Source organism: Melospiza melodia, chromosome Z (assembly GCF_035770615.1).
Source record: "Melospiza melodia melodia isolate bMelMel2 chromosome Z, bMelMel2.pri, whole genome shotgun sequence".
Classification (NCBI taxonomy): domain Eukaryota; kingdom Metazoa; phylum Chordata; class Aves; order Passeriformes; family Passerellidae; genus Melospiza; species Melospiza melodia.
The window spans coordinates 64118846-64144555 of NC_086226.1; the positions used below are offsets into that span (position 1 = coordinate 64118846).

Below are 25710 nucleotides of genomic sequence, written 5' to 3' on the forward strand. Positions count from 1 at the left end.
GAGCACTGGGTCCTTGGTCCGGCCAACCTCTGGTATCAACACAGGCTTGGGGATGGACAAATCAAGAGCAGCGTTGCAGTGGAGGACTTGGGGGGGGTCATGGTACTGGACACAGGCCAGCAGCGTGCATTCATAGCCCAGAATTCCAGTTGTATCTTGTGCTGCATCCAAAGCCATATGGGCAGCAGGGGAGGGAGGGGATTCTGCCTCTCCACTCTGTTCTGGTGAAAGCCCACTTGGAGCCCTGCAGCCAGCTCTGGGGTCCCAGCACAGGGAGGACATGGACCTGTTGGAGTGAGTCCAGAGTCGATTCACAAAAACAATCAGATGGACATAACACCTCTCCTATACAAGGACATTCAGACAATTTGGGCTGTTTGCCCTGGAGAACAATAGGCTCTGGGGAAACCTCACTGCATTCTTTCAGGTACTTAAAGGAAAGATGGGAACAGACTTTTTATCAGGTCCTGTCATGATAGGACAAAGAATAATGGTTTTAAAATAAAAAAGGGTAGGTTTAGACTAGATATAAGGAATAGTATTTTTATGATAAGGGTGGTAGAACAGTGGCACTGGTGACCCAGAGGGGTGGTTGATGCCCCATCCCTGAAAACATTCGGGGCCAGGTTGAATGGACTCTGAGAAACATGATCTAGTTGAAGGTGTTCCTACTTATTGCAGGGGACCTGAACTAGTTGACCTTAAAAGGTCTCTTTGAATCTAGTCTGTTCTATAAAATTTACTCATTTTTCAACATGGTGGGATTTAAAAAATAATTTCTGTACATGCTGTGCATTTATTCTTTCATCATATTCTGATTAGGTAAGGGAGATTTATACTTTATTATTCTACCCAGCATTCAGTGATGCTAGTATTATTAGTATACAAAATTATATATGTTAAATTATATTACAGCAAATTAAATTAAAACAAACCATACAAGGGAGATAATATGTATCTAACTCAGCAGTAAACATTTGTTTTCCTTTGCAGTTACCTGTGGCATATTCCTCTCACTTACATAACAAATAGGTGCAACTTCACCCATTGCACTACTGCATATTTACTGGATCAGAAGTCAGGTATGTGACTAAAAGCTTTGGTAGAAAGTTAATTTTGAGTTACAGGTACATGATTTCAGAGCACCCTTGAGTAAGATGTGAAGCTGAAGGCATACAGAGTACAAAATAATTTCAGAGATCTGGAGCAGAGCACTGCTGATGTTGTCATCATCAGAGAGCTGGTTCCCTGTAGCATTCTGTGTATAAATACATGACAGCAACTGGAACAGAATCATAGGTTTGAAATTTGTAAAAGCCTATGCTTTTCATCACAATGCATACACACAGTCTCTCAAACTCTCAAATGTTCTTTAGAGAGCAAGTTATGTGAAAGTTAATCTGCCAGGTTGCTGAAATGTTAGGAAGTAACTTTCCACTGAAATGTTTATTTTATTTAACTGTGTAGGAAAATATTGTATTTGGAACTGTAGGTGGGGCTGTTTGAAAGAACAACTGGACAAAAGGAGAAAAATTAACTGCTGCAGCTTAGGGCGGACTGTGATAAAGTTCATTCAGTCAGGTGTAGGAAGAGGGATGAGGAAGAACAGCCTGGAATTTTTAAGCTGTCTTTCAAAACCTTCTTACTGGCTTTTCCTTTGTCATTATAGGGGAAAATAGTGGGAAAGAATTTGCTGTCTCTCTGGTACTAGTCTACTTCATAGACTTTGATTTGGACAAACAGTTGTTAAATGTTTGTTTCAGCTGATAACATATTGTCTGTCTACTAGCTGTCATTGAACTTCCAGAAGAGGTGGAATGGATAAAATTCAATGTGGACATGAATGGCTACTACATAGTACACTATGCTGAAGACTGGAAAACACTGATTGATCTCTTGAAAAAAAACCACACTGCTCTGAGTCCTAAAGACAGAGCAAATTTGATCAACAATATCTTCAACCTTGCACGGTAAGACTTTGGTAATTGGAAAAGGTATTTAATATGTGTTTCAAGTTTTTTCCAAATTAGAGGAGATCAGATTTAGTTTCTAGAGACAGCTGCTTTAACAACAGCACTGGAAGTTTAACTCAGTCTTCAATAGCCTTGTTGGAACTGTTCACTGATACTCTAGATGTTATCTCCCTCTTCATTATAGCATCATCTGTTTGGATCACAGAGAGTCACATGATAGTTTCCATTGGTGGAAGATACTGTTTTCTTTAGTGACCAGTAATCTGCCTGCTAACTGTTTTCCTGTACTCTAGTGCTTCACTTTAGAAAAGTAAGCTATTTCCCTCTTAAATTTTTACTGGTGCCCTCTCATGTGTTTCACCACCACTATCAGAAGCAGGCGAGGTGGAACATACTGGATTGTCTTTTCGGAAACTGCTATTCTATCTGAATACCCTTATTTGTGATAAATATTTTCAGACATCCTTGCCACACTTCCTTACCCATTTTCAGTTTTCATTAACTGGAGGCATGTTAGTGGCCATTGTTGCTTTGTTGTAATCTGGCTGAAGTTAAAATGTGAATATTTCTACATGTAAGTTATTTCTTATGTCACCCCCTCTATTCACTTCTCTCTCTGTTAGTGTAATAGAAAGCATAACTTCTGATTTGTTTCAGGAAGTGCTTTTGTTTTGTAATCCATTTTAATGTTTGTGTTCATTGACCCATAGTCTAGGAAGAGAGTCTCTGGAAAAGGCCTTTGAGTTGATTGATTACCTCAACAAAGAGAACAGCACTGCACCACTTACTCAAGCTTTGTTCCAGCTGAGTTTTATATACAACCTTTTAGACAAAAAAGGTGAACAAGAACTGGCAGCACGAGTCATGGTATGTCTTAGGTTTTCATAAATGATAATTCTAAATAATTAGCTGTAATGTTCTTTATAGTTACATTCTCTTTTTACATGTTGACTGCTGAACATATTCATTAATTTTACTAAGTTGGATGGGGATTCTGGACAGTTGCCAGTCTTGCCAGCTTTTTCTAATGGTCTCTTACCAAAATGCTACATTTTTTGCACCAGCTTCTTACCCTCTCCTTCCCCTGTTTCTGTACCGTACGCATATGCCCCAAAATGTTTTGTAGGGAGTGTGGTGCAGTGGTGTCTGGGGCTATCTTAAAGTGCCCATACAGGTCAGTTTAGTACTAATATGTAATTAAACAGATTCCATATACTTTTCTTGTACAGAAGAGTTTTTTTCAAAAGTTACAGTGGCTAGAGATCGTAGATCTAATTGCTTTGTAGAGAGACAAGATAAAAAACTGGAACTGTTTTCTGTAGAAATAGAAACACAAGGATGGTTATCATTGTCCTGTTCCAGTTGTGTAAAGGAATAATGCAATGTAATTCTACAGACTTGACAGTGAAATCAATATTGTAGGTTCAGTTCTTGATGAGTATATATCTTTCATTTCTCTGTATACCTTCTTATTATGGAGCTTCTTGTCCATATTCATCTACTGGTTTAAAATGACCTTTGCTGCTTTGCAGTATAAAACATCAGTAAAGTGATTTAGTCTATAAGAAAATTATTAAATTATTAGGTAAAATAGCAGACATTTTTTCTTTATGCTAGGAAGGGATAATTCATGAGTGCTTAAGGAAACATAAGGAAAATAGCAGTGTTTTAATTTACCCAAAGTTGTTAAGAATCTGCTATAAACAGCCCAAGCTCTGGGTTGCAATGCAGTGTCTATGCAGTTTTATTTAAGTTCAAAATTTTCAGCTGAAATATGGTGGCTGATCACACGTCTGGCTGTGGTTTTGGCAAGCTACAGAACTACAAAACTGAAGGGTGTTTGGCCTATAGACATACAAAAGTTGTTTCTTTGTCCTAAATGAAGGAGTATTTACTGTGACTTGGTGAAGTTAAAAGCAGTTGAACATACAGAAGTTGTAGTGCTTGTGACTGTAAGCTGATTACAGGAGGCTCAGAGAGGAGTCTTCAGTTTCCATGTGCAGTTTAACATGTAATCTGGCTCATCTTTCAGATTTATGTGATATCTGATACTCATTCCTACAGTTAAGAAATAGCATGTGTAAGTTGTAACATATAGATGAAAAACTACCATATTTAGCTTCCACAGTTCAAAAGCTCAACCTTTTAATTTTTATTTTTTCTTACTTTAAACTAATTTTCTATATAGAAAATCCTCTTGGAAGGGAATGGCTATTGCTAGTAACTTTTTCCTCCTTTAGCATAGGATAGAGCACTTGCTTGGAGATAAAATGGATCAACAGCACTGGACAGATGATGGGACCCTGTCTGAACGAGAGCTCCGGTCAACACTGCTGGCTTTTGCCTGCACCCATGATATAAGAAACTGTAGAACAACTGCGGCTAGGATGTTTGAGACTTGGATGAAGTCTAATGGAACAGTAAGGTACCACAAAAACTGAGCTTCTACTTCTTTTTCCCATCTCCTTTCTTGTTACATTGCCACCATTGTACTTGGGAAAAGCACCCCAACAGCAAACAGAACAATCAAAAAAAACCCCCCCACACCACTACAACCGACTTAGTATTGATAAAGAATGTGATTCTGTCTTTAACTGTTCCATGTGTAGAAGTAATAGCTGTTTCACAATGAGAGAGTGACTGTGCCAGACTTGTCTCCATTCTCATTTAGTTTTAGCTGCAAAACCAGCCATAAATATTTTTTTCATCTGCATTTCCTGAGCTGCATGCTGAAAGAACATTACTTAGTGGCAAAGCCAATGCACACGTTTTTATCATGCAGAATTCCTTCTGCTGTGGATCCATGTGCATTTTTAACTGTAGAAAATTCTCAGTTTTGGGTACAATTTACTTTGTTTTCATGTGGCTAAATGATTTGCTTTTTCCTAGTGACTGAAAGTATTAGATTGGCATGAATTCAGTAATGCCAAATCTTAACAATTGCTACAGAATCAAATTGCTCCAAAGAGAGGCATCTCCTTCAAGTTAATATTTTAATTTTCTGACTTCTTTCTTCTTTCCTCAGGTGAGCATTTTTGTACCCCCTATGTTTATTTGTTTTGTTGTTTTTGTTTTTCCTTGTAGTCTGCCCAGTGATGTTATGAAAGCCATATTTGCAGTTGGTGCCAAGTCTGATGATGGCTGGGAATTCCTCCTGAAGATGTATTTCTCTTCAGTTTCTGAAGCAGAGAAAAGCAAAATGATTGAAGCCTTGGCCAGCACAGAAGATGCCAGAAAGCTGATCTGGTATGAAGGAGCCAGAAAGTTGTATGCTGTGTAAATTACAAGTGATAAAATCTTCCAGGAAAAGTGCATTTCCTTTTTTCTATTGTTGAAAAAATTTCTGATTGCTAAAGATGATCCATCCAAATGTTTTGCACAGGCTTCCATACACACAAAGAACCTTGTATTTTTCACTTAAAAATAACTTATGTAACAGAGCAACACAAAAAAACAAATATGCATAAAGAGAAAAGATTAACTTACAGGCTTTGCATTACTGGTAACACAGAATTTCAGATTTGCAGTGCAGGTAGCAAAATTGCAGACTGCTCTATAGAGCCTTAAAAGATTGATAAATATTTATAATCAAAATAATAACTAGTTGAGGTATATTTGTTGTTTGGGTTTTTTTGCTCTTCCTTTTTCCATTTCTTTATTTGGGTGAAAATTTGACTTTACATTATGTTCCTCTCTGTAGACTAAATCTTAATACTGCATGGACAATGCAGACTTGTCTGCTAATTTCATCTTTGGCTTCCCTCTCTTACATCTTCAATGTGTTGTTTTTCTTTTACAAGTTATAAGAATTTACTTCATCTTTTCCAAGCCCAGTGAAAATTCAGGTACTTGCTAAGGTCATTCTGACTTCTGGAAATTAAATCTTAAGTAAATAGAGTTGTTGTAATAAAATGTAACATTGATTTCTTCCAGGTGCTAGAATTTCCTTGCTTGATGTGTTATATCATTTTTTCCATCTAATTGCGGACTTTTAGGAAACCCATGTGAACATATGAATCATGGGGATTTTTCCTGTCTCTTTGCATATGCTTTGTCTCCTAGGCTAATGCAGAACAGTCTTGAAGGAGAAATCATCAGGTCACAGGAGCTTTCACATATCATATCAACCGTTAGCCAGAGTTTGCCTGGATATTTGCTGGCCTGGGACTTCGTCAAAGAGAACTGGGAAAAGCTTACACGAAAGTAAGGCTTTTCATGCAGCTGAAACTTTCAACCTCTCAGTGGCAAAAGCACATGTTTCTTTGTTTCAAACAAGACTATAAATTTGAGTGTTCGTATAAGAATATTCATATTAAAATTCGAAATCATGTTTTAAAATCAGAGTTTGCAAATATAACTTGCTACATTAAATTTGAACTCTCAACAATCATCCTAGAGTCTCACAATCTTGATCCTAGTTTCTCTTGAAAGGTTGCTGTCTCTAAAATGATTGGTTCAGTTGAAAGATATTTATGTGGATCAAACGGATTCAAATGGATTCCAGGGAAATAATTCAGCATTTATAGTTTCTGAATTGCCACTCCTAAAAGCAAGTAACCAAAATATCCCACTTGCTTCAGAAATATGTTGTCTTTCACTGTCCTTGAAGGATACCCAGCAGGAAAGCTGGCCCCCCAAGTCTTCAGAAAGCCAACAATACTAGAAACGTCCATTTCTAAATCCCAGATTTGATTTTAAATAGTTTCATTCTGATTGAAAAGTTTCTCCTCTATGAAAACTTCTGCTCTAGCAAGCTCTTTATAACCAATATTACAGTTATTTCACTTGAAGGAAAACCTGGTTGCAAGTTCAGTTCTGGTAGAGCTTTAGAACATATACGTACCACAAATACAGATCTTGATATTCACTGTGTGGTGTCCTCAGTTCTTTACTATTTGATCTGTTATTGATAGAAGTTTGAAAATTTTCCATGGCTCTTGCTCTGATGCTACATTTTAGAGGGAATAGGGAGCTAGAGGCTTGTATTTCTAAGAACATTTCTTTCTTTTGAAAAATAAGGTATGTAATGGTAATGTAAGGTATTGTATTTAGGTGCTTTTAATATTTTGGAACTACTAAACAAAAAAGTAGAAAAAGTAGAAAAGAATGCATACATAAGCCAAAACTGCATCTTAAAGTGTCTCCTGGCTGAAAATATTTGTTTGTCTTACAGGTTTCACCTAGGCTCATATACTATCCAGAATATTATTACCTGGTCAGCTTCTCAGTTTGCAACAAAGGCACATCTGCTTGAGGTTGGTGGCACAATCTAGGAGAAAGGGTTATTTTCTAGTGCCAGTGCTGTTTTCATTTAGTTGAAGGATGAGGAAAACACATGTTTGCATTTTATTTATCTCCTTGACATACTGTTGAGAGTATGTATATCAGTTTCTTTCCCTATCAGTTGCTTTCCCTATTTCACATATGGTAAATATATGCATAGACACCGGGAGATTATATACTGAGTCTGTGACAGAGTTGCATTACAGGGTTGAACCCAGTTATTGGTTTATCCTGGTCTGTTTTCCTGTACACTGGAACACACTGTCTCACAAAGTAATGACTTGATCTATATGTAATTTTGGTCTAGATTTGGTAGACAAGATTTGCTTTCTGTATCTCTGAAATGTGATATTGTGCCATAAAAACTGCTTTTTGCTGTTTTTTTCCATCATCAATCGCAAAGAGTTATTGTGGAAGTTGAGTATCAGTCAGGAGTTGTTTAATAGCTTTCAGAAGGCTCTGTTGTCTTCCTTAAGAAGGCCTTGAAGTTAATGTATCAAGAATTGTTTATGGTTTAGTCTAATGTTTTCATTCAGATAATTTGGTAGAGATTGGTGTTAATGGTTTGATCCATAATATTTTAGGTGTTAGCATTGATGATGATTGGGTGTGGGGGCTGTTCCAGAATGCTGGAGAGGGTTGCTTGCAACAACCAATTCTTTGTCACAGAATAGCACTCCTTTTTCAGAACTCTGCATACTTTCTGTTGGCTTTGTGATATGGTAAATGAATATCTGTTTATTGGTGAAATGACATAATGAAACCAAATCTGTTATTGGTGCTGTATGTGTGAAAAATGCTTTCCTTGCATTTTGGGAAAACCTTTGAGAGGTTTGCTTACTGCATAGATACAAACAATTCTCAAAAACAGATTTGCTGCAACATGTGTGTGTAGCCTTTGCTGCAGAACTTATTTATCTGGCTAATACTGATTTTAATTAAGATTTTCTTTTTCTTTCTTTATTCTTGCTGTGCAGGTCAAGTCATTTTTTGAGTCAAAATCAGAAGAGAGTTCTCAACTGCATTGTGTAAAAGAGGCAATTGACACAATTCAGCTCAATATCCAGTGGATGGAGAGAAACTTGGCAAAGCTACAAGAACTGCTGTAGTGCATATAATACTGTGCTGTGTCAGCCATTTAGGAGCTCTGTCAGCAGTTATTGTGTTTCATTTGCAAAAGCCAGGGTGAAACGAGGATCACTGCAACATTGCACTATTAAGGAATCTAGATTGCTCAGGGCATGTCTCAGATAAATTTTTATTTTCCTTGAAGCATTGTGAGCAATATATAAGTACTTACCCTAAAACTGTTTTCATCTGTTGACCAAACATCTGCACAAATGATTAAATATAATTTTGTATGTGAATCTTATGCCCTTTCCTTTGAAGTTGTGTTATAGTTTCTTGGCAGAGGGTTAATACTGACAGGTAAGAAAGAAAGAGTTACCGTGACTTCTTTGCAGGCTGCTCCATTGAGTAGTGGATTTTTTCTTAATGCAAAACTGTATGTGGTTTCCACATACATATTTGTAGATATAGAAGCTCTTGTGAAACAGAATTATATTTCAGATATGTAAGTAGTAGTGAATGTTATAAAGTTTAAGAGGCGAAATAAATACAATTCCAATTCAATTTAAGTTTGGATTTTTTATTTTTGTGGTGTTCTTTAGGAATTACACACTAAAAAAAAATCTTATACTAACAATATACAATTTGATATGTAAAAGTGGCTGGATGGTAATATGGAAAAGAAGAAACAGCAAAGCCAAGCATTTTAGAGATGAGATTTCCAGAAACAGGGGTGTGGCTTTGGAACTTGTACTCTGAATTGATCAGATAGTTTTGAGAATCTCATCATTAATTGTTGAACTTTAACTGATTTTGCAGTATTGGTCTCTGACCAGCTGCACAGAGTTGTATTTTTTCAGGTTAGTTCATCTGTTAGACTGATACTGATTTGTGCCCTTTTCACTACTGACTTTCAATTTCACCACTTGATGCACAGCATTTGCAGTTGATAGATTAGTCAGTCACTTCATTTTTGTAAGCTTCTGGTCTTTCATTGCCTGATAACTTGGAAATCACAGTGTAATTTGTCATCATTGTTCTCTCTTCATGGCCTTAGCTTTAGGAAAGCTTCTAATTTAGATCCTAATGATTTGTTTCTCTACTATTGTAAAAAATCTTGCGAGACAAATCCTCAAAATCTTTTAAAGAATAGGAGCTAAAACCCTAATGTGCAACACTATAAAGATACCTGCAGTGCAATCTGTGTCTTTCAGAAGTGGTGAAAAAAGCCATTTTGGAGTTACAGTGTATATATATACTGAATACATGCAAGAATAAACATACTTTTTATCTTTTCATTTCACTACCTTTGTATCTTTTGTGGTTTCATGCTAGCCGATTTTTAACTATTAAATTATGGAATGAGAATTGCAATTAAGTATATTCTTAGAATTTTTATACTCTGTGTGTTATTACTTTGATTCCTTCTGTGTTTTAAATCTTTCAAATTCTACAGAAATACTATTTCCATCTTTGAATATTTGTGTATATTATGTGTGTTTTTGTATGTATATGTACATATATACGCCATCTTTTTCTTCCTAGTCACTTCTTAAATTAAATTAGAAGTCAATTGTAAACTTCCACTTTTCTATCTCTGCTGCCCCCTCACATGTGTTTTATTTCATTCCTGGCCACAGTATTGAGTCTTTGAAAATTTAAAATCAAAACTGTGGAAGAGGATCCCATCTTCCTCCTGATTTCTGCGCTGGAATTCTAAAAATTGTCACTATTCTGTTAAAATGCTTTAGTGACAACTATGAAGCAATAACTTGGAGCTGAGTTTCAGACAAGAAAGTGTACAAATAAAATCTGGAAAGTTGGGAAGGTTTTTTCATTTTACCATTTGTAGCATATGCATACTTTTGTTATGTCAGTTGTAGAGGTTTTTAAATTGTTTTTCTGTTAGGGAGTCTCCAGCCCTATTAATAAGTTGTATTGGAGTCAGTTCCTCCTTCCATGAGAAATGCTTAAATACAATTCTCCTTTTTTGAGTGTATTGGGAATTAATGAAGACTGAAATATCAAAGGGCTGGTGCAAGGCAGACTGCCTTTGCTGGCAAAGTTCCTGTTGGATATGGCTTAGGGCAGGGTTAGGGTCAGGAAAAGGGTGAGATGTCAGTGCAGGACAGAGAGCAGAAACCCAATGTTAGGAGGACTGGGAAAAAGCCTCCAAGGGAAGGTGAGGACTGCCACTCCACCCTGAGAGCCAGAGAGAGTTGGATGTCCCATTAGCTGGATTCTGGTTAGAGGTAGTGTGAGTAAGACTAATAAAGCTTAGCCATAGGTGCAGTTCAAAAACTTGAACTGTTCAAGCTAACCCAGGTAATGCAGGATTATGGAATTCTCAGTATAGATAAGTAGTACTTAGTAAGTGAGATTACCAGATGTAGGACACCACTTATTAGGGCTGTACAAAATGCAGACTAATAGGCTGAAGTGTAGTAAGCAAATGTTTCCTTAGATGCCTGAGGAGTTTACTTAATGAGCCAGCCTTAGCAATGCTAGAGAGATAACTACAGAATTTGAAGATCCAGCAGGACTTCCAAAAAAGGATGTGGCATTGGGGCAGGATTGATTTGGGAGAGAAGGGCTGTGTGGCAAACCAAGCTTGGCCACTCCCAGAGGAATGTGGCTTGCACATTACCTTCAGTGCCTTTGACACTATTGACACAGCAGCCCCCTTTCATTGGTGGTGCAGCTCCTCAACTCAGAGGCTGTGCAAGGACAGAGAGGCCTCACAGGGCTTGATCCTGCACTTGATACTGTCTTTTACTTCCTCTTCAGCTCCAGATCTCCAACTCCATTGCTAAATTTTAGTGGTGGCAAGAGCAGAGAGCTGCTTAGATCAGCAAGCACCTGCAGCTGCAGAAAGTGTTCCAGAGAGCAGAAGGCAGAGCCCAAGGATACTGCCATTGTGGGCACTTCTCTCCCATCACAGCCAGCAGCAGGGATTTACCTTGCCATTTCTTTCCACTCAGCATCTTCACCCTCTCTCATACAGCTTTCATCCAGCTCAGAGAACAAGTCATGAGGGATGTGCTGCTCATCCTACTTGGTCCTGAGGATGAACTGTACCCACTGGAATGGGGTGCCTGGGGACAGAATACAAAGCTCCATCCTGTTACTGTGGCTGTTGTGCTCACATTCAAAGTGGGCATCAGATGTGCACCAGTTCAGCCATTATTACTGGGCTAGGTCCTTACCCCTAGGTCTGTGCAGGTTTGCCCAGAGCCATGGAGGAGAAACGTCTGTTTCATCTCTGCATAAGGATAGATTGCTTTCTTCCCCACACTTCCATTTTTAAAGGCAGGATCCCTCTAAGGAACCTGTGTTTAGCTAAAATACGTGCTTAAACTGCCCTAAATGTAAAAAAAAAGTCTGGGAAAATGTCATCTTGCTAAACAACACCACTTGTCCCTCACAAGAACAACTAGCCACATGGACCTGCCTGCAGAAGACTCACATAGTGCCCACATAGCCCCCAAGAGATTAGTGAGTGATGTGGATTGTTGCAGTCGTCCTGCTCTGTTGGAGCAAAGGCCTCCTCTTTCTGATGCTTTCAGCTGTGGGGTTCATGATGCCAGTGGTTGTGCCTGATCAGTGGTATCTGCACATCCTTGCACAGGATTCAGAGGTCTGCAAAAAAGTGGCATCTGCTCTCGATACTGGGGAGCCAGCTGATGCAGAAACTGCAGTTAAATCAGTGCATCCATCCAAGGAAGAAATACCAACTTCTCTTGATTTCATATTCATTGTATACCGTAATGGTGCAGTCCTGTCCTTTCTTTGAAGTCCAGTTTGCTCCAGCTTTGCAACAAGCGCAGGCAGCAAGTGTTCCTGAAATTAAACCTCAAATTTCAGCTTTGGCTGAACAACTCCAATTTGTTCATGACTCATTGAATAAAAAACTCAGGTTTTTTTGAAAAATCTTTGCATGGCACAAAGTGACAAGATCAAATCAGCCCCATGATGATCAACTCAAGAATAAAAAAAAAAATCACAGAACAATGTCTGCACCCCATCACATCATTCTTCTGACCTCTCCAAGTTAGGAGCAGCCTCTGTGAGAAATCCACCTATGAGCTGTCCAGCACTGTGGTGAAGGCTCACACTAGAGCTTCTGGGGAGGCTTTCTCCCTTGGTTTAAAAGCTCTAATATTTTTTTAAAGACTTTGGAAATAACTGTTTATTAATGTAGCATCACAGTGTATTTTGCTGCACATGCTGTAACACTGTGCAGCAGGTGTAGGGACTTTGTGCAATGGACAGACCCACAACACTGATGGCCCTTCTACTGATGGCCCTTAGCAGACACCCCTTTCTGACTTCTCATACTGAGTACTGACAGCATTGCTCATCATTCCCCTGTTAGTTGCTGCCTCTTCATCTGTATAGCAGGGGGAAGGTACAAGCTGGGGCTGGGGAAGTACAGCTCTCTTATGTCCTCCCAGGTATCATCCACTCCTGCCTCCATGCAATCCATAACCATAATCCACACCTCAGCATGGCTTCTCCATGCGCAGTTCTAAAAACACAGGCTTGTAGTTTTTCCCATACCCATATAAAACACCCTGTACTATCGCCTATGTTGAATGCAGTAGTAACCTGAAAGTATTTATTACAGAGGGAGAGCCTGAGAGTTTCAGACCAAAAGTAAATTTCCTGCCCTGTTCCTAAGGGGGAAAAAAACCCCAGGGGAGCAAGGGAGGAGGGGGAATTTCCAAACTGGGGGAAATATCAAAGCAAAACCAAAACCCTGCAGTTTTGACCACAGCAACTTTCAATGTGCAAAGATGACAGCTGCCGACCTCCTTAGATCACACTTGGCCATGGGATGTGGCCATGAACAACAAAGGTCCTCAAGAACCTGTAAGGGTGAAATTTGTGAAATGTACCACATGATGTTCAGGCTTCCCTTGGTTCAAACACATTTTCCAGGGAAAACCTTTATCCTATTTTTCTCTTTTTTTCTCCTTTTTGCTCTGTATCTTTTTTTCCTCTTTTTTCTCTCTTTTCTCTTTCATTTTTCCCCCCTCTTTTTCTCCTTTTCCTTTGCAAAAGCAAAAGGTATCAAACTCATGCCCACTTTGCCCAAAATACCACTGTTGGCATGGCATTGTTGGAAATGAAATGAAATTTAGCAAAATGTTTAATTATAGTGAGTTGTGTGTGAATTGGTTTGTTAAAAGCAGTTTTGTAGCCGTTGAAAGTGTGTTGGGTTTTGCGTGTAACCTAGCAGGTAGTCTTAGGGATTTAATAAATATTTAAACTAGTGCAGGAAAGTAAGAATGCTAACCTGTCTGGAGGCAGCATACAATGCTCTTAGAATAAGATAAGCAGAAGATTAATGATCTTGTTTGTGAACCAAGGAATGTATCACAAGGGGTCTGTGACCAGGCAAGGGGAACGGGGAACTGTTTCTTAGAGACTAGGCAAGGGGAACGGGGAACTGTTTCTTGGAGACTTTGTTGTGAATCGCATGTATAAGAGGGAAGCACCCATACGTGAAATTGGGGGCTCGGGCTTGGGACGTTAGTCCACCAGCTCCCCGGGCCCTTAATAAAGCACCCACAAAACTTATCCGAGTTTTGTGTCATTTATCAATCGGGCAACAGCATGAAGAGCATTTCTGCCTTAAAAGCCAAAGAAATGCAGCAACAAACCGAAATAAATCTTTTTGTTTCCCTTTTCCCCTGTAACCAAGGCAGGGGAAGGGCTTTGTCAGATTTACTGAGTTCAAAGACACAAAAGCCCAGCCTCATCTCGGGCTTAAGTCAAACTACAGCTTGAAGGCGGGCAGCCTGGAGCCTAAGGCATGCTAGGGAGGGATTGATGGCCTGCAATTCAGACTGCAGTGGACCACAACCCTTTCCTTCTGGGGCCTGCTGATGCAAAGTTTGCCTCAGTGGTAAAGGCCCACTGTGTCCTGCCCACACTCCTCCTCCACATGTGTGTAATGGGCCAATGGTGACTTAGTTGCTGTAGAAATAAAGTGGCCTATTTTCACAGCTAGCCATGTGTGCAGTCCCACTCATTCTCCTTTGTGAGCCAAGGCCTCCCTGAGCTGGGATTTGCAAAATGCAGCTGTGGGCAGGCAAGTCATGCCCAAAGGGAAAGGGTCCCTCCAAAGGGCTGGAACTGGCCCCTCAGAAAGGAGGGCAAGGGTGCAGTGTAATAAGGGAATGCAAATCCTAGGGGTTTTCAGGTCTTGGAGACAGCAGCTGGAAATGCAGTGTCTTAGGCTTCTGACATCTGATCCTTCTGTGTGTGTGCTGTGCAGCACACGAGGGAACTTGAAACTGGACTCTGGCTATCTGGGCAGGAACCTTCCATCTTTTTGGTCCTCCCTGAACTTTATCAAAGAAAGCTAAGAAAATTGGAGTTTGGTAATCAAAGAGAGGAATTTGTTGGCAGTAACTGAAATGGCAATCAAATGCACAGCCTCTGCTGTACCTCTTGAAATAGAGGTAAGCTGTTCAGCAGTCCAATGGAAACAACTAAATGAACAGGCTCAACTGTAAAGGTGCTCTGGCTTCTTGAAGGAAAATGACTTTTAATTAGAATTCTTCACAGTTAGTTTCTAAACAATACCAAAAGAGTTTAGGCATTGAGACTTTCTTTTCCTTGAGGCCTCAAGTTGCATTTTAGTTGATTTTTCTGTCTCAAGTAAAGCAAATGAAAACAATTTCACAAATTGTTTTTAAAAATCTAAATGTGTGTTGCTTTTAATTGTTGTTGCTGCAAATTCTGCAGGATTTTTGGATGACAAGTAAAATCTTGTTTCATTGTCACAGTGCTGGCACAGGTTGCCTGCCCAAAGAAGCTATGGATGCCCCATTCCTGTTACCATTTGAGGCCAGCTTGGATAGGACTCTGAGCAGCCTGGTGTAGTGGAAGGCATCCATGTGCATGGCTGGGGTTTGAAACTAGCGGATCCTTAAGGTACTTTCCAATCCAGACCTTTCTGTTGTTCTATGGCTCTATGTTGCCCTTCCCCCCACCGCCTCCAGAGGTCAGCACCATGCCCAGAACATGGAACCAGTCCCTCTGTGACATCAGCTCCGGGGCCAAGGGCACTGCGGCTGTGCCAGTTCTGTGGGCACTGCGTTGGCAGCAGCACTGGAGGTGACAAGACCTCTCTCCTTGCAGCTGACTTGTGTCTCTGACCACAATGATTCTGCTGTGTATCCTCATCCTACTGGCTCTGTGCGGGCCTGCACATGGCGCCTGTGGGTAAGTAGCCCCAGGCTTGACCTGAGGAGACCCAGGCAAAGGCTGAGGGGGCTCCCTCAGGATGCCTGCTTGCCACCAGTGGCCATACCAGTTTCCAAAACCCTGAGCAGAAGCCTCAGTTTATCACCAGCGCCCCGGCTGCTGGCACCGCTTGTCTACAGGGCTCAAGCAGAAACAGGCCGACATATGCCCAGGCCCACCCACCTCTGGCCCTGCTGGCTTTGCAACCAAACCTTGTGTAAGCCTTCTCACAGGACGGTAATGACTTTCTGCTTACAGAGACACCTGTGGTCTCCGGCCCATGGGTAGTACCCTCGGCTCTACACGCGTTGTGGGTGGCTCAGATGTCCTGCCAGGGACTGGGGCCTGGGCAGGAATTGCCAGTATCCGTTGCTACTGGAACCCACCTGTGTCCATTCATGTCTGTGGAGGGACTCTCATCAGCTCACAGTGGCTCCTCTCAGCTGCCCACTGCTTTGTCAACCGTACCAAGTAAGGAGGACCAGGGTACAGGGATATCCCCACACCACCAGTGCATGCTATTCCCATCCCATTTCCTTGCAGTGTGCCTAGCACCAGGCCATTGCAGGGCCCAGCTGAGAGACTGCTCAGGCAGAAGAGTGGGCTCATGCCACTGCTTCCTAGCAGCCTCCAGCTTAACATATCTTGAGTCCACTTTCACTGTCTGTAGTTCTGTCTTTCCTCTCTGCCTCAGGAAGCAGAAGGCAGGGAAGTGCTGGGCTGTCACAGCACATAATTCTACATCCCCTCACCCCTCTCTCCATCTGCCTTCCAGCCCCCTTAGCGAGTGGGCCATCGTGCTTGGGGCCACCTCATTGGCCCAAACAAGCCCTGATGTGGAAGTGCGCCGGATTAAGCGACTGATCATGCACGAAGACTACGTTCCTAATCTTGAGTTCCATGACATGGCCTTGGTGGAATTGGACAAGCCAGTCCGGTGCAGGTCCAACATTCAGACCGCCTGCCTGCCTGCACCTTCGGTGAAATTGTCAAACATGAACAACTGCTACGTTGCTGGCTGGGGTGACAGAATTGTAAAATGTGAGTTCCCATAAAGGACCTGTGCCCTGAGGGCATGGCTGGCACAGCAGGGAGGGATGGCTGGGGCTTCCTGACAGCAGAGGCCAAAATAAGAGTTGGGCTGTGGGACATATGCCTCTGGAGAGATGGGCCTGACCTGCTGCCCAACGCCAGACAGCAGTGACACAGCACTCCAACAGCTCTCTAGAGGCAGAACCAAGCCGTAGGGAATGATTTCAACACACAGGCCAGGAGAATGGGCAAGGAGCTGCTGGGAACTCATTCCTTTCTCTGCTCACAGCTTCAGGTAGAGATATCCTGCAGCAGGCCAAGGTTCAATACATCAATAACGAGCTATGCAACAGTAGCGAGTGGCTCAGTGGGTACATCTACGACTTCAACGTGTGTGCTGGGCAGGGCGGTGTTGGCACCTGCCAGGTAGGAGCATGCTATAGTCCCCAGTCCCAGCAGTGTGGGCAGCCCCATCACACCACCCAAGCACAGCCTAGCACCTGCTTTCCCTGGCCAGTTGCTCTCCCAGCCCCAGCTCTGCACCACCACTGGAGCTTCTGTCCTCTTTCCCATCCATGGGTCCTTGCTCAGTGAGGGTCCAGAACCCTGAAACATCCAAGCACAGGGGAGACAGAAAGCCCCCATTACAGTGGGCCCCCATCCTGCTCCCAAGGGAGTCAAGGTTCTGCAGGTCCCACCACTTGAGCAGAGCCTTGCTGTGCCAGGAATGCAGTTCTGGCAGGGGCTGGGAGAGTAAAGGAGCCAGCTCTAACTGCTTTCAGGGGCATGCAAAAGCACCTTAATCCTCTCTGCTCTGCTACAGGGTGACAGTGGGGGGCCTCTTGTCTGTGAAGACAAGCGCGTTGGCGCCTTCTGGCAAATTGGTGTGACCAGCTGGGGAATAGGCTGTGCCAGACCCAAACGGCCTTCAGTCTTCGGCTCCACTCAGTACTACTACAACTGGATCTGGAAAATGTCGGGAAGGAAGCCAGTTACTCCAGCAGTTACTCCAGCGCCAACCGCAGCCCCCCAGCCGACAGTTACAGAGCCAGCACAACCCTGTCCATTTCCACGTGAAAAGCTGAAGCAATTCTTTATTATGCTGAAGGATATCTTGCAGTACCTAAAGGGAAAACTGTTCTGAACTGCAGAATGGATCACCTGCAGTTCAGGCTATAGTGGACCACAACCCTTTCCGTCAGAGTTATATTAATTTGAATTTCATTAAACTGAATTAAATGTTAAATTGTAAGCAAAAAACAAAGGATACCTGTATTTTCTGCTCTGAGAATACTCTCCATCCAAATTTTATAAAATCCTACTGGCTTCACCCTCATCTAGGAAGAATAGGATTTCACACTCCCTTCTGTACAGATCAATGCCTTCCCTACAGATATTAATATATCTACAGTGGAAAAGTAGCATCTGCCACCTTAAGTCTGCAACTACAAGTGCAAGAAACACAACACTAGGGAAACAAGAGAAAGGGAAAAAAATGGTGCAGATGGTGCCCTGTCATTAAGAACATGAAGTCCTCCTCTCCCCTAAGGATTATTTTTGTCCCCATCAGATAGTAACTGGGTTTTTTAACCAATGTAGAAACCTAAGCAGTAAAGAGTTAATGCATTGCTATGCCCTAAACACCAACAGCCATGAAGCAGGCAAGTTATAACAAGATGTGCCTGGAAAGGGGAGCCGTATGAAGGTAAGGCAGCACCATTCTGGAGCTGAATTTCCTGTTCGAGTCCATGGTGACCACACAACATAAAGAACAGCTTAAGTGCAGGAGAGGAGGGGTTAAGGAGCAAGCAAGACCAATAGAGGGAGAATCAAGACCACCAAAAAATCCACAAAGCCCCTCAGCCCATTTCCAGAAAAGTCCAGAATACTGGGCTGCACATGCTACCTCATTTGTATGAAGAGTGAGGAACCTAATCCCAGAATGGGGAAAACTTATCTATAGTTATCTATATAAAACTTATCTAACTTCTCCATATAACTTTCACCAGAGAGGCTGGGTGGCATTCTCTCAGGACCTGGGACACCTGTTGGCTGGGTCAATGCTGGACCCAGGACCGTGAACTTCTTTCCTCTCCTACCTGATTTCTTTTTCTCTTCTTCTTCCCTCTATTATTTTATTCTTTTGTTTCTCTTACTATTAGAAGATAGTGGCAAAACATATACCAATTCCCATGCTGAATGTGTAGTTTGTTAATAAGAGTTTGTGAGGTTTTTCTGGATCCTTTTGGGTTTTGCCATTCCTTTTCATCTGTGAACATCTACAAATCTTGTCCCCTTCCACACAGAAGCGGGATGTAACACCAATGCACAAACACTCCAGGAGCTGCACCTGCCTTCTCCAGTGCCAGTCCCTGGGCTAAGGATCAGCTGCACATCTCACCCTCTCTCAGCAGCAGTCTTTTGTGTCAGCATGTCTGTTATGATCCAGCTACTGACAGACACTTCCACCTGAGGCGCAGACACCACCAAAGTCAATAGTATGGATTTTATCTAACAGTCATTGTGCAGTAGAGAGACAGACAGAAATAGCAGAGAGGAGGGTCAGAGGGAGAGAAAGAATGAGACAGCTTAACTAAAAAGCTATCACCGCACTTGGATCCAGGAAGCATCCTGTTGCATCTTTCCTCACCCTGGTCTTCTTGCTGATGTGGTTCGCAAGGTGTTCAAAACTTTTCGCTATCTATACATTTTAGCAAACAAAGGAATTAATGCTTATTGACTACACTTAGAGTTGATTTTCAGCACAGTTGCTGGGTTGACTTTCTGTGTGGATTTTTTCTGTCCAGTATCAGTGCTCCTCCACTATCTGTTTTTTTCCTGCTAGTCGGAGATAACACCCAATCTTATCTCATGTTCCTCTAAGGTGGGTTAACTTACAGCCCGGATTTCACAGAGGCATGTTCAGGGAGGGGGAGCTTCAGTCATCACAGATGAGCAGTTGCTTCTTTGGAGAGTTTGCCATGGTGAGAAAAGTCCTTCAGTGATCTTAACACATCTTGGAGGGGCAAGAAACCTCCATTCTTTATTATACAAGGCGGGGAATATAGTTACCAAAGATTAGGAAAAGACTGACTGATTCTTTGCTTCAGTTTTCAACAATAAAGACAGCTTGTCCTCAGGACAAAAGGCCTACTGAGCTGGTACATGGGGACAGGGAACAGAATAGCTTCCCCTGTCATCCAGGAGAAAGCAGTTAGTGACCTACTGAGCCACTTAGATGCTTACAAATCTATGAGACTCTACAGGATCCATCCTAGGTTGATGAGAGAGATGGCAGAACACCTTGCCAAGATGCTTTCCATCATTTACCATCAGTCCTGAGTAACCAAGGAGGTGCCTGATGACTGGGTTGGCCAATATGATGCTCAGCCATAAGAAGGGCCATAAGGAGCGCATGGGAAACTACAGGCCTGTCAGCCTGACCTTGGTGCCAAGTAAGGCTATGGCACAGATCATCTTGAGTGAGGTGACTCAACACCTACAGGACAGCTGAGGGATCAGACCCAGCCAGCACGGATTTAGGAGGAACAGATTTTTCTTGACCAGCCTGATCTCTTTCATGACCAGGTGATCCAACTGGTGGATGAGGGGAAGGCTGTGGATGTGTCTACCTGACCTTCAGCAATGCCTTTGACACCATCTCCCCATAGCACACTCTTGGAAAAGCTGGCATCCCACAGCTTGGACAGGAGCACTCTTTGCTGGGTTCAGAATAGGCTGCACAGCCAAGCCTGGTGTGGAGGTGAACAGTGCAGCATCTAGAGATGGGGGCTGATTACCAGTGGAGCCTCCCAGGGATCAATTCTGGGGCCAGTCCTGCTGAATACATTTATTAATAGTCTGGATGAAGGGATTGAGTCCACTATTAGCAAATTTGAGATGGCACCAAATTTGGTGCAAATATTGATCTCTTAGAGGGTAGGAGGGCTCTGCAGAGGGAACTGGACAGGCTGGATAGGTGGACTGAATCCAACAGTAAGAGGTTTAACAAGACCAAGTGCTGGGTCCTTCCCTTGAGTCACAACAACCCCCTGCAGCACCACAGGCTGGGGATGGTGTGGCTGGACAGGGCCCAGGCAGAAAGGGACCTGGGGGTGCTGGTCCACAGTTGGCTGGACATGAGCCAGCAGTGTGCCCTGGGGGCCAAGAAGGCCTATGGCTCCTGGCCTGTGTCAGGAACAGTGTGGCCAGCAGGAGCAGGGAGGTCATTCTGCCCCTTTACTGGCACTGGTGAGGCCACACCTCGAGTGCTGTGTCCAGCTCTGGGCCCCCCAGTACAGGAAGGACACTGAGATGCTCAAATGTGTCCAGAGGAGGGCAACAAGGCTGGTGAATGATCTGGGTAATAGGTTCTATGAGGAGCAGCTGAGGGAACTGGGATTGTTTAGCCTGGAGAAGGTTCAGGGGTGACCTTATCAACCTCTGTAACTCCCTAAAAGGAGGGTACAGCATGTGGGGGTCGGTCTTTTCTCCCAGGCAACTAGCAAAAGAAGAAGACAAACTCTTAAACTGTACCAGGGGAGGTTGAGGCCAGACATTAGGAAAAATTATTCACAGAAAGGGTGATTTTGGGCATGGGAATGGCCTTCCCAGGGAGGTGGTGGAGTCACTGTCCCTGGAGGTGTTTAAGGAAAGACTGGACATGGCTCTTATTGCTGTGGTCTGGTTGCTGTGTTTGATCACAGGTTGGACTCAATGGTCTCAGAAGTTTTTTCCAACCTAGTTGATTCTGTGATTTTGCAATTAGTGTTTAAGGCAACTGTGATCTTTAAGTTTCCTACAATATTTTTTGCAGCTCTACTCATCAAGGATGCACACGTTCTCAGAGTTCCTGAGACCTGTCAGGAGGGAGCAAAGCCTGCATCTCATCTTCAATAGAGATCGCCTGCACAGGTGATGCTTGACCAGCATACCCAGCTGATGTGCACAGTGTCTGATAAGGCCACATTGGAATTTCGTCCACAGTGTTACTTTGTAAGAAGAGAACCTCCCCCTTATAAAACTGCATTAAATTAATGACATTTTCTGATTCAAGTGTGAACTTAAAACAAACAAACAAAAAAATAGAAAGAGAGGAAAAATCCAGCCTCCAGCCCTGAGATTTAATTAAAAATCCAGGACCTCAAAGATATTGAACCCCTTAATTCCCAATATCTGTTTATCACAGACAGGCATCTCAACTCTACATATTTTCAGCTGCCAGAGACCATCTTCCCAGGCTTTCAGAAAAGTCACAGCTTGTTAAGCATGCCTGTAAGATCTGGAAAGCTGAGTCCCTCCAGGGTGGTAGTGAGAAGGACACTAGAGCTTGAGGTGTCAAGAAGGTATCCTTTTACAGGGGCTTGGGCATTTCTTCATCTCCTCCTTGGGAAAACAAGGGACCAAGGTTTCTCCATTTTTTTTCAGTGTGTGAGATACTTTTGTAGTGCCAGTGATGGGGAGCAACTTCTCAGGACTCCCTGAATTACCATGGAGAACAGACAAAGCCGTGGGGGCAGAGTGGAGCTGCCCCATTTGCCATGATGAGCAAGAGGGTGTCGCTTATGTGACACCCTGTGGCCATGAGTTCTGCATGGGCTGCATCCTGCGTTGGGCAGAGAAGAAACCAGAGTGCCCACTCTGCAGAAGGTTGATAGAGTCTGTCAGATTTTCTATGCAAGAGCAAAAATACCTAGAGTGTGTCATCACACCCCAGGGAGAATCACCAGACACCGGCAGCCAGGCCGGATGCAGGGCTGGATCCAGACAGGAGCTCTTGGCCTCCTGGATAGAAACAGCTAGCAGAGCCTTGCAGTTGTTCCTCAATCTTTGCAAGGGACACTCTCCTCAGCTAAGCAGGAGCCTGCAGCATCCTCATGGTGGCTGGCAGTGAGAGCAGTCTTGTATACCCTGTGCCTCTGTGGTCCAGATGGGTGTAGCAGAGCATCTCACCCCAGAAGAGCTTATCTGCTGCTTTCAGATGGTGGAATGACAGAGCACCTTGCCCCAGAACTTACCTGTTTTGTGCTAATTGGTGAAAAAATGCAAACATGACAAGCTGTTCTTGTAGTGAGTTATTTTTGTGCCATGGGAGTAACACTCCCACCTGATAGCAAACATCTTGCTCTGGAAGTGACATCTGGAAAGATAAATTGGAATTTCTGACTGACACCTCACCTTACAAACTATAAAAGCTACACCAAATTTTCACCAAGCAGGGAATCTTCTGCACATTCCCTGGAAATGTGTGGGATTTCCCCCCAAAGCAGGGACAGCTGGTATGTCACTCCTCCGAGGCTGAGTGAAAGGATTTAGTGTACACTATCATCATTTCAGTGGTAAATTACATCTGACTCCTAATCTATACTATTTCTTTTGCTAGTTTTATTATAGGTACAATAATATTGTGTACTGTTTTATGTAATGTACTAGATGAGCTTTTTGGTTTATACCATGTAGTAAGTAACTCAGATTAAGGCCTTGTTTTGATTATTTGTTCGATAAATAACTCATTTTATAAATAGACATGATCTGCCATGTTTAGAACTTGCAGGCCAGAGTGATTTTATGTGTGAGTGACCTAAATTTAAGCTGTTGCCAAAAATCTGAGTTTAAGGCAGGGCTTGCCTGAAGCTTCCACTTGATCCGTGACCAGGGGGAGGTCATGGTCCAGATGCTGCAGCCTCTCCTGGAGGAATACACCGAACAGCTCGTTGATGCCACTGTCAATTTCATTGTGGGCCAATGCAGTGAGGAGGCCCACAGGCTGCTGCGCTCCCATGCTGCTGGGAAGGAGGGCAACAGCCCTGAGGCCAGTTCCTGCCCCACCAGCTCCCAGGGAGAGAATCCCACCTGGCATCCAAGCCCTGCCAGCAGCCCGGCAAGCTCTGACATGGAGGATCAACCCAGCACATCAGAAGCTGCCCTCTGTGCCCTCCGCATGCTCCAGCCATCTGTGCAGATCGATAGAGAGCAGGTGCAGCCCCAGAAAGAGCAGAGGGAGGTGATGCTGCCAAGTTCCTCTGCCCCAGGTGTTGCCTAATGCCAAGAAAGAAAACTCTTGCAAAACTCTTGAAATAGTCAAAAAGCCCCCACATCTTTGTTGGAAGCTTCCAGGTGCCCTTACGGCCATGGGGCACACCTGGCAGTAGATTTCTACAATTTTTTTAAGTTTAACAAATTAGCATATCTAACAAATATTGTCCAATTAGAAGACCAGTTAGTTAGTTAGGTACCCCCTGGGTTCTGCCCTACTAGAGTGGTTCCAGGGGCTTTCTTGTTATGCCTTCCAAGTTCTAGTAGAAAACACAGTGTCCTTGCTAGCCTAAAAAGCACGACTAAACAGTGTTTCAGGAATGTGTTAGGAGGTTAGCTTACCGTTCTGAAAGGTAGGCAGAAAGAGTAGGAAAAGTACAGCCATGTATCAGTATTCTACAAATACATAAAAAACATATAGAAATTAAAAATCTCTAGACATCAAGGGCAGCAGCCACCGTCCCATGGTTCCTTGTCAGGGCTAGGAACACTGTCACAGGGGGCACTGGCATCCCCAAAAGAGGAGGGGCTGCCTGCTCCAGGATTCCATCCAGCAAGCAACCCACTTTGCTGACAGAACTAGCAGGGCTTCAGCACATTTTTAGACTGGAAAAAGGAAATTCATTATTTCTCTCACACAGTCTCTGGCTGCCTTCTCCCATTTCTGCCACCTTTCCCCTTCCCCTCATGCCCCACTGTGGTTGGCATTTACCTGTTATGGAGGCAGGCTATTGAGGAATTTGCAGTTGCAATGAGAGCTGCAGGCTGAGCTCTGGATGGGAGCCCGAGGCAAGAGGCCATGACCTGCCAACCCTTGGCACAGGAAGGGGCACAGGCACCTGTGGCACCAGCCTGGGGACTGGACACCGAGACACAGAAGCAGCTGAGACCCCCAGACTTTGGTGCTGTGAGGGTATGAGAGCCCAGGGCTCCTTTGTTCGGGGCCCCTTCTCAGAGGCACCAGCTGGAGCTGTTATTTAGTTACTGCACCACGATTAAGCTGTTTGAAGGACCTGGATGTCTGAGATTCTGCTATGGGGTTGAGCTGGTAAGGAATCCCGGGCTTAATGTGAGTGTGAGGGCTGTAGCTGTGAAGGGGCTTCATTCTCAGCTCAGGTGGTGTGAATGTGGCTGCCAGAGTGGCTCCTGGATGGCCAGACAGGGAAGCTTCCTTAACAGCAGGGCTCAGGGCTAGATCCAGATGAGAGCAGGCTGTGTGAGCCCCTGTGGGTCTTCAGAAGCAGCCAGCTGGATAGAAGTCTCATGGAGAGAGCAGCAGCGAGGGTGGCATGGCCTGGCTGGAAGGTGCCTGGGCCTTACTATTGCTGGCCAGGGGTCCATGTGCAAATCACAAATGAGACAGGACTGCTGAGGAATATGAATCAAGCTCTTTATTTTCCAGCATCAGTCCCATTACATGGTTATGACAATGGGGAGATGCCAGCAGCTCACACCCAGGCAGCAGACCAAGAACTTAATGTTACAACTTACTTTAAAAGTATTTTGACCAATCACACAAAGCAAAAGCATATTGACAGTAGTTCTATCCAACCACTATAAGCACAAGTACTCTTGGGTAAAACAATGCCTGCTTATTTCAAATACAATACCTGCTTGTAAGACTTAAGATACAATGCACAGAGCTCCATTATTAAGCTTAGAACTTCCTAATATCTCACTAGATATACTTTTCTGCAGCTTAGGGAGTTATTCTAGACAAGCATTAATACACAGACCATTGTTCTATTTGTCCTTAATTTTCTATTTCTTATATAATTTTTCTGCTGACAAATCTTAGGGCTACTGCTTAGCTCTAATCACAGTTCTGCTGTATCTGAGGCCTGCATTTTACAGCTTTCCCAAAACCCTCTGATTTTAAGGATCCCTACAATTCCCCGCTTCTGTTGAACTAAAAAGAAACCTTCATAATCATGTTGTTTATTAACTACCTTGAGTTTCATAGCTTTACTATAATATATCTGCTTACTACTTGCTTAAGCCATCTTTTTTGCTTGCATGAAGCACTGCTATATTACAACACAGCAATTTTAATGCTGTGAAA

At 43.1% G+C, this 25710-nt stretch overlaps 2 protein-coding genes across 3 annotated transcripts in view; both read left to right on the forward strand.

The window, feature by feature from the left end:
- Positions 1 to 9627, forward strand: part of LNPEP (leucyl and cystinyl aminopeptidase) — a 49850-nt gene extending 40223 nt beyond the window's left edge. For both annotated transcript variants that reach the window (XM_063181491.1, XM_063181492.1), the window contains 8 exons: positions 994 to 1082; positions 1790 to 1970; positions 2684 to 2840; positions 4214 to 4398; positions 5058 to 5219; positions 6036 to 6176; positions 7147 to 7228; positions 8234 to 9627. In XM_063181491.1, coding sequence (XP_063037561.1) covers positions 994 to 1082; positions 1790 to 1970; positions 2684 to 2840; positions 4214 to 4398; positions 5058 to 5219; positions 6036 to 6176; positions 7147 to 7228; positions 8234 to 8365 — 1129 coding nt within the window. In that variant the 3' untranslated portion in view covers positions 8366 to 9627. The remainder of the gene's footprint in view (positions 1 to 993; positions 1083 to 1789; positions 1971 to 2683; positions 2841 to 4213; positions 4399 to 5057; positions 5220 to 6035; positions 6177 to 7146; positions 7229 to 8233) is intronic.
- A 5871-nt stretch (positions 9628 to 15498) lies between these two features.
- LOC134432537 (acrosin-like) lies at positions 15499 to 17757 on the forward strand. Its single transcript, XM_063181384.1, has 5 exons — positions 15499 to 15560; positions 15840 to 16052; positions 16357 to 16622; positions 16903 to 17039; positions 17437 to 17757. The coding sequence occupies exons 1-5, from the start codon at positions 15499 to 15501 to the stop codon at positions 17755 to 17757; spliced, it is 999 nt and encodes a 332-aa protein (XP_063037454.1).
- The last annotated feature ends 7953 nt before the right edge of the window (positions 17758 to 25710 follow it).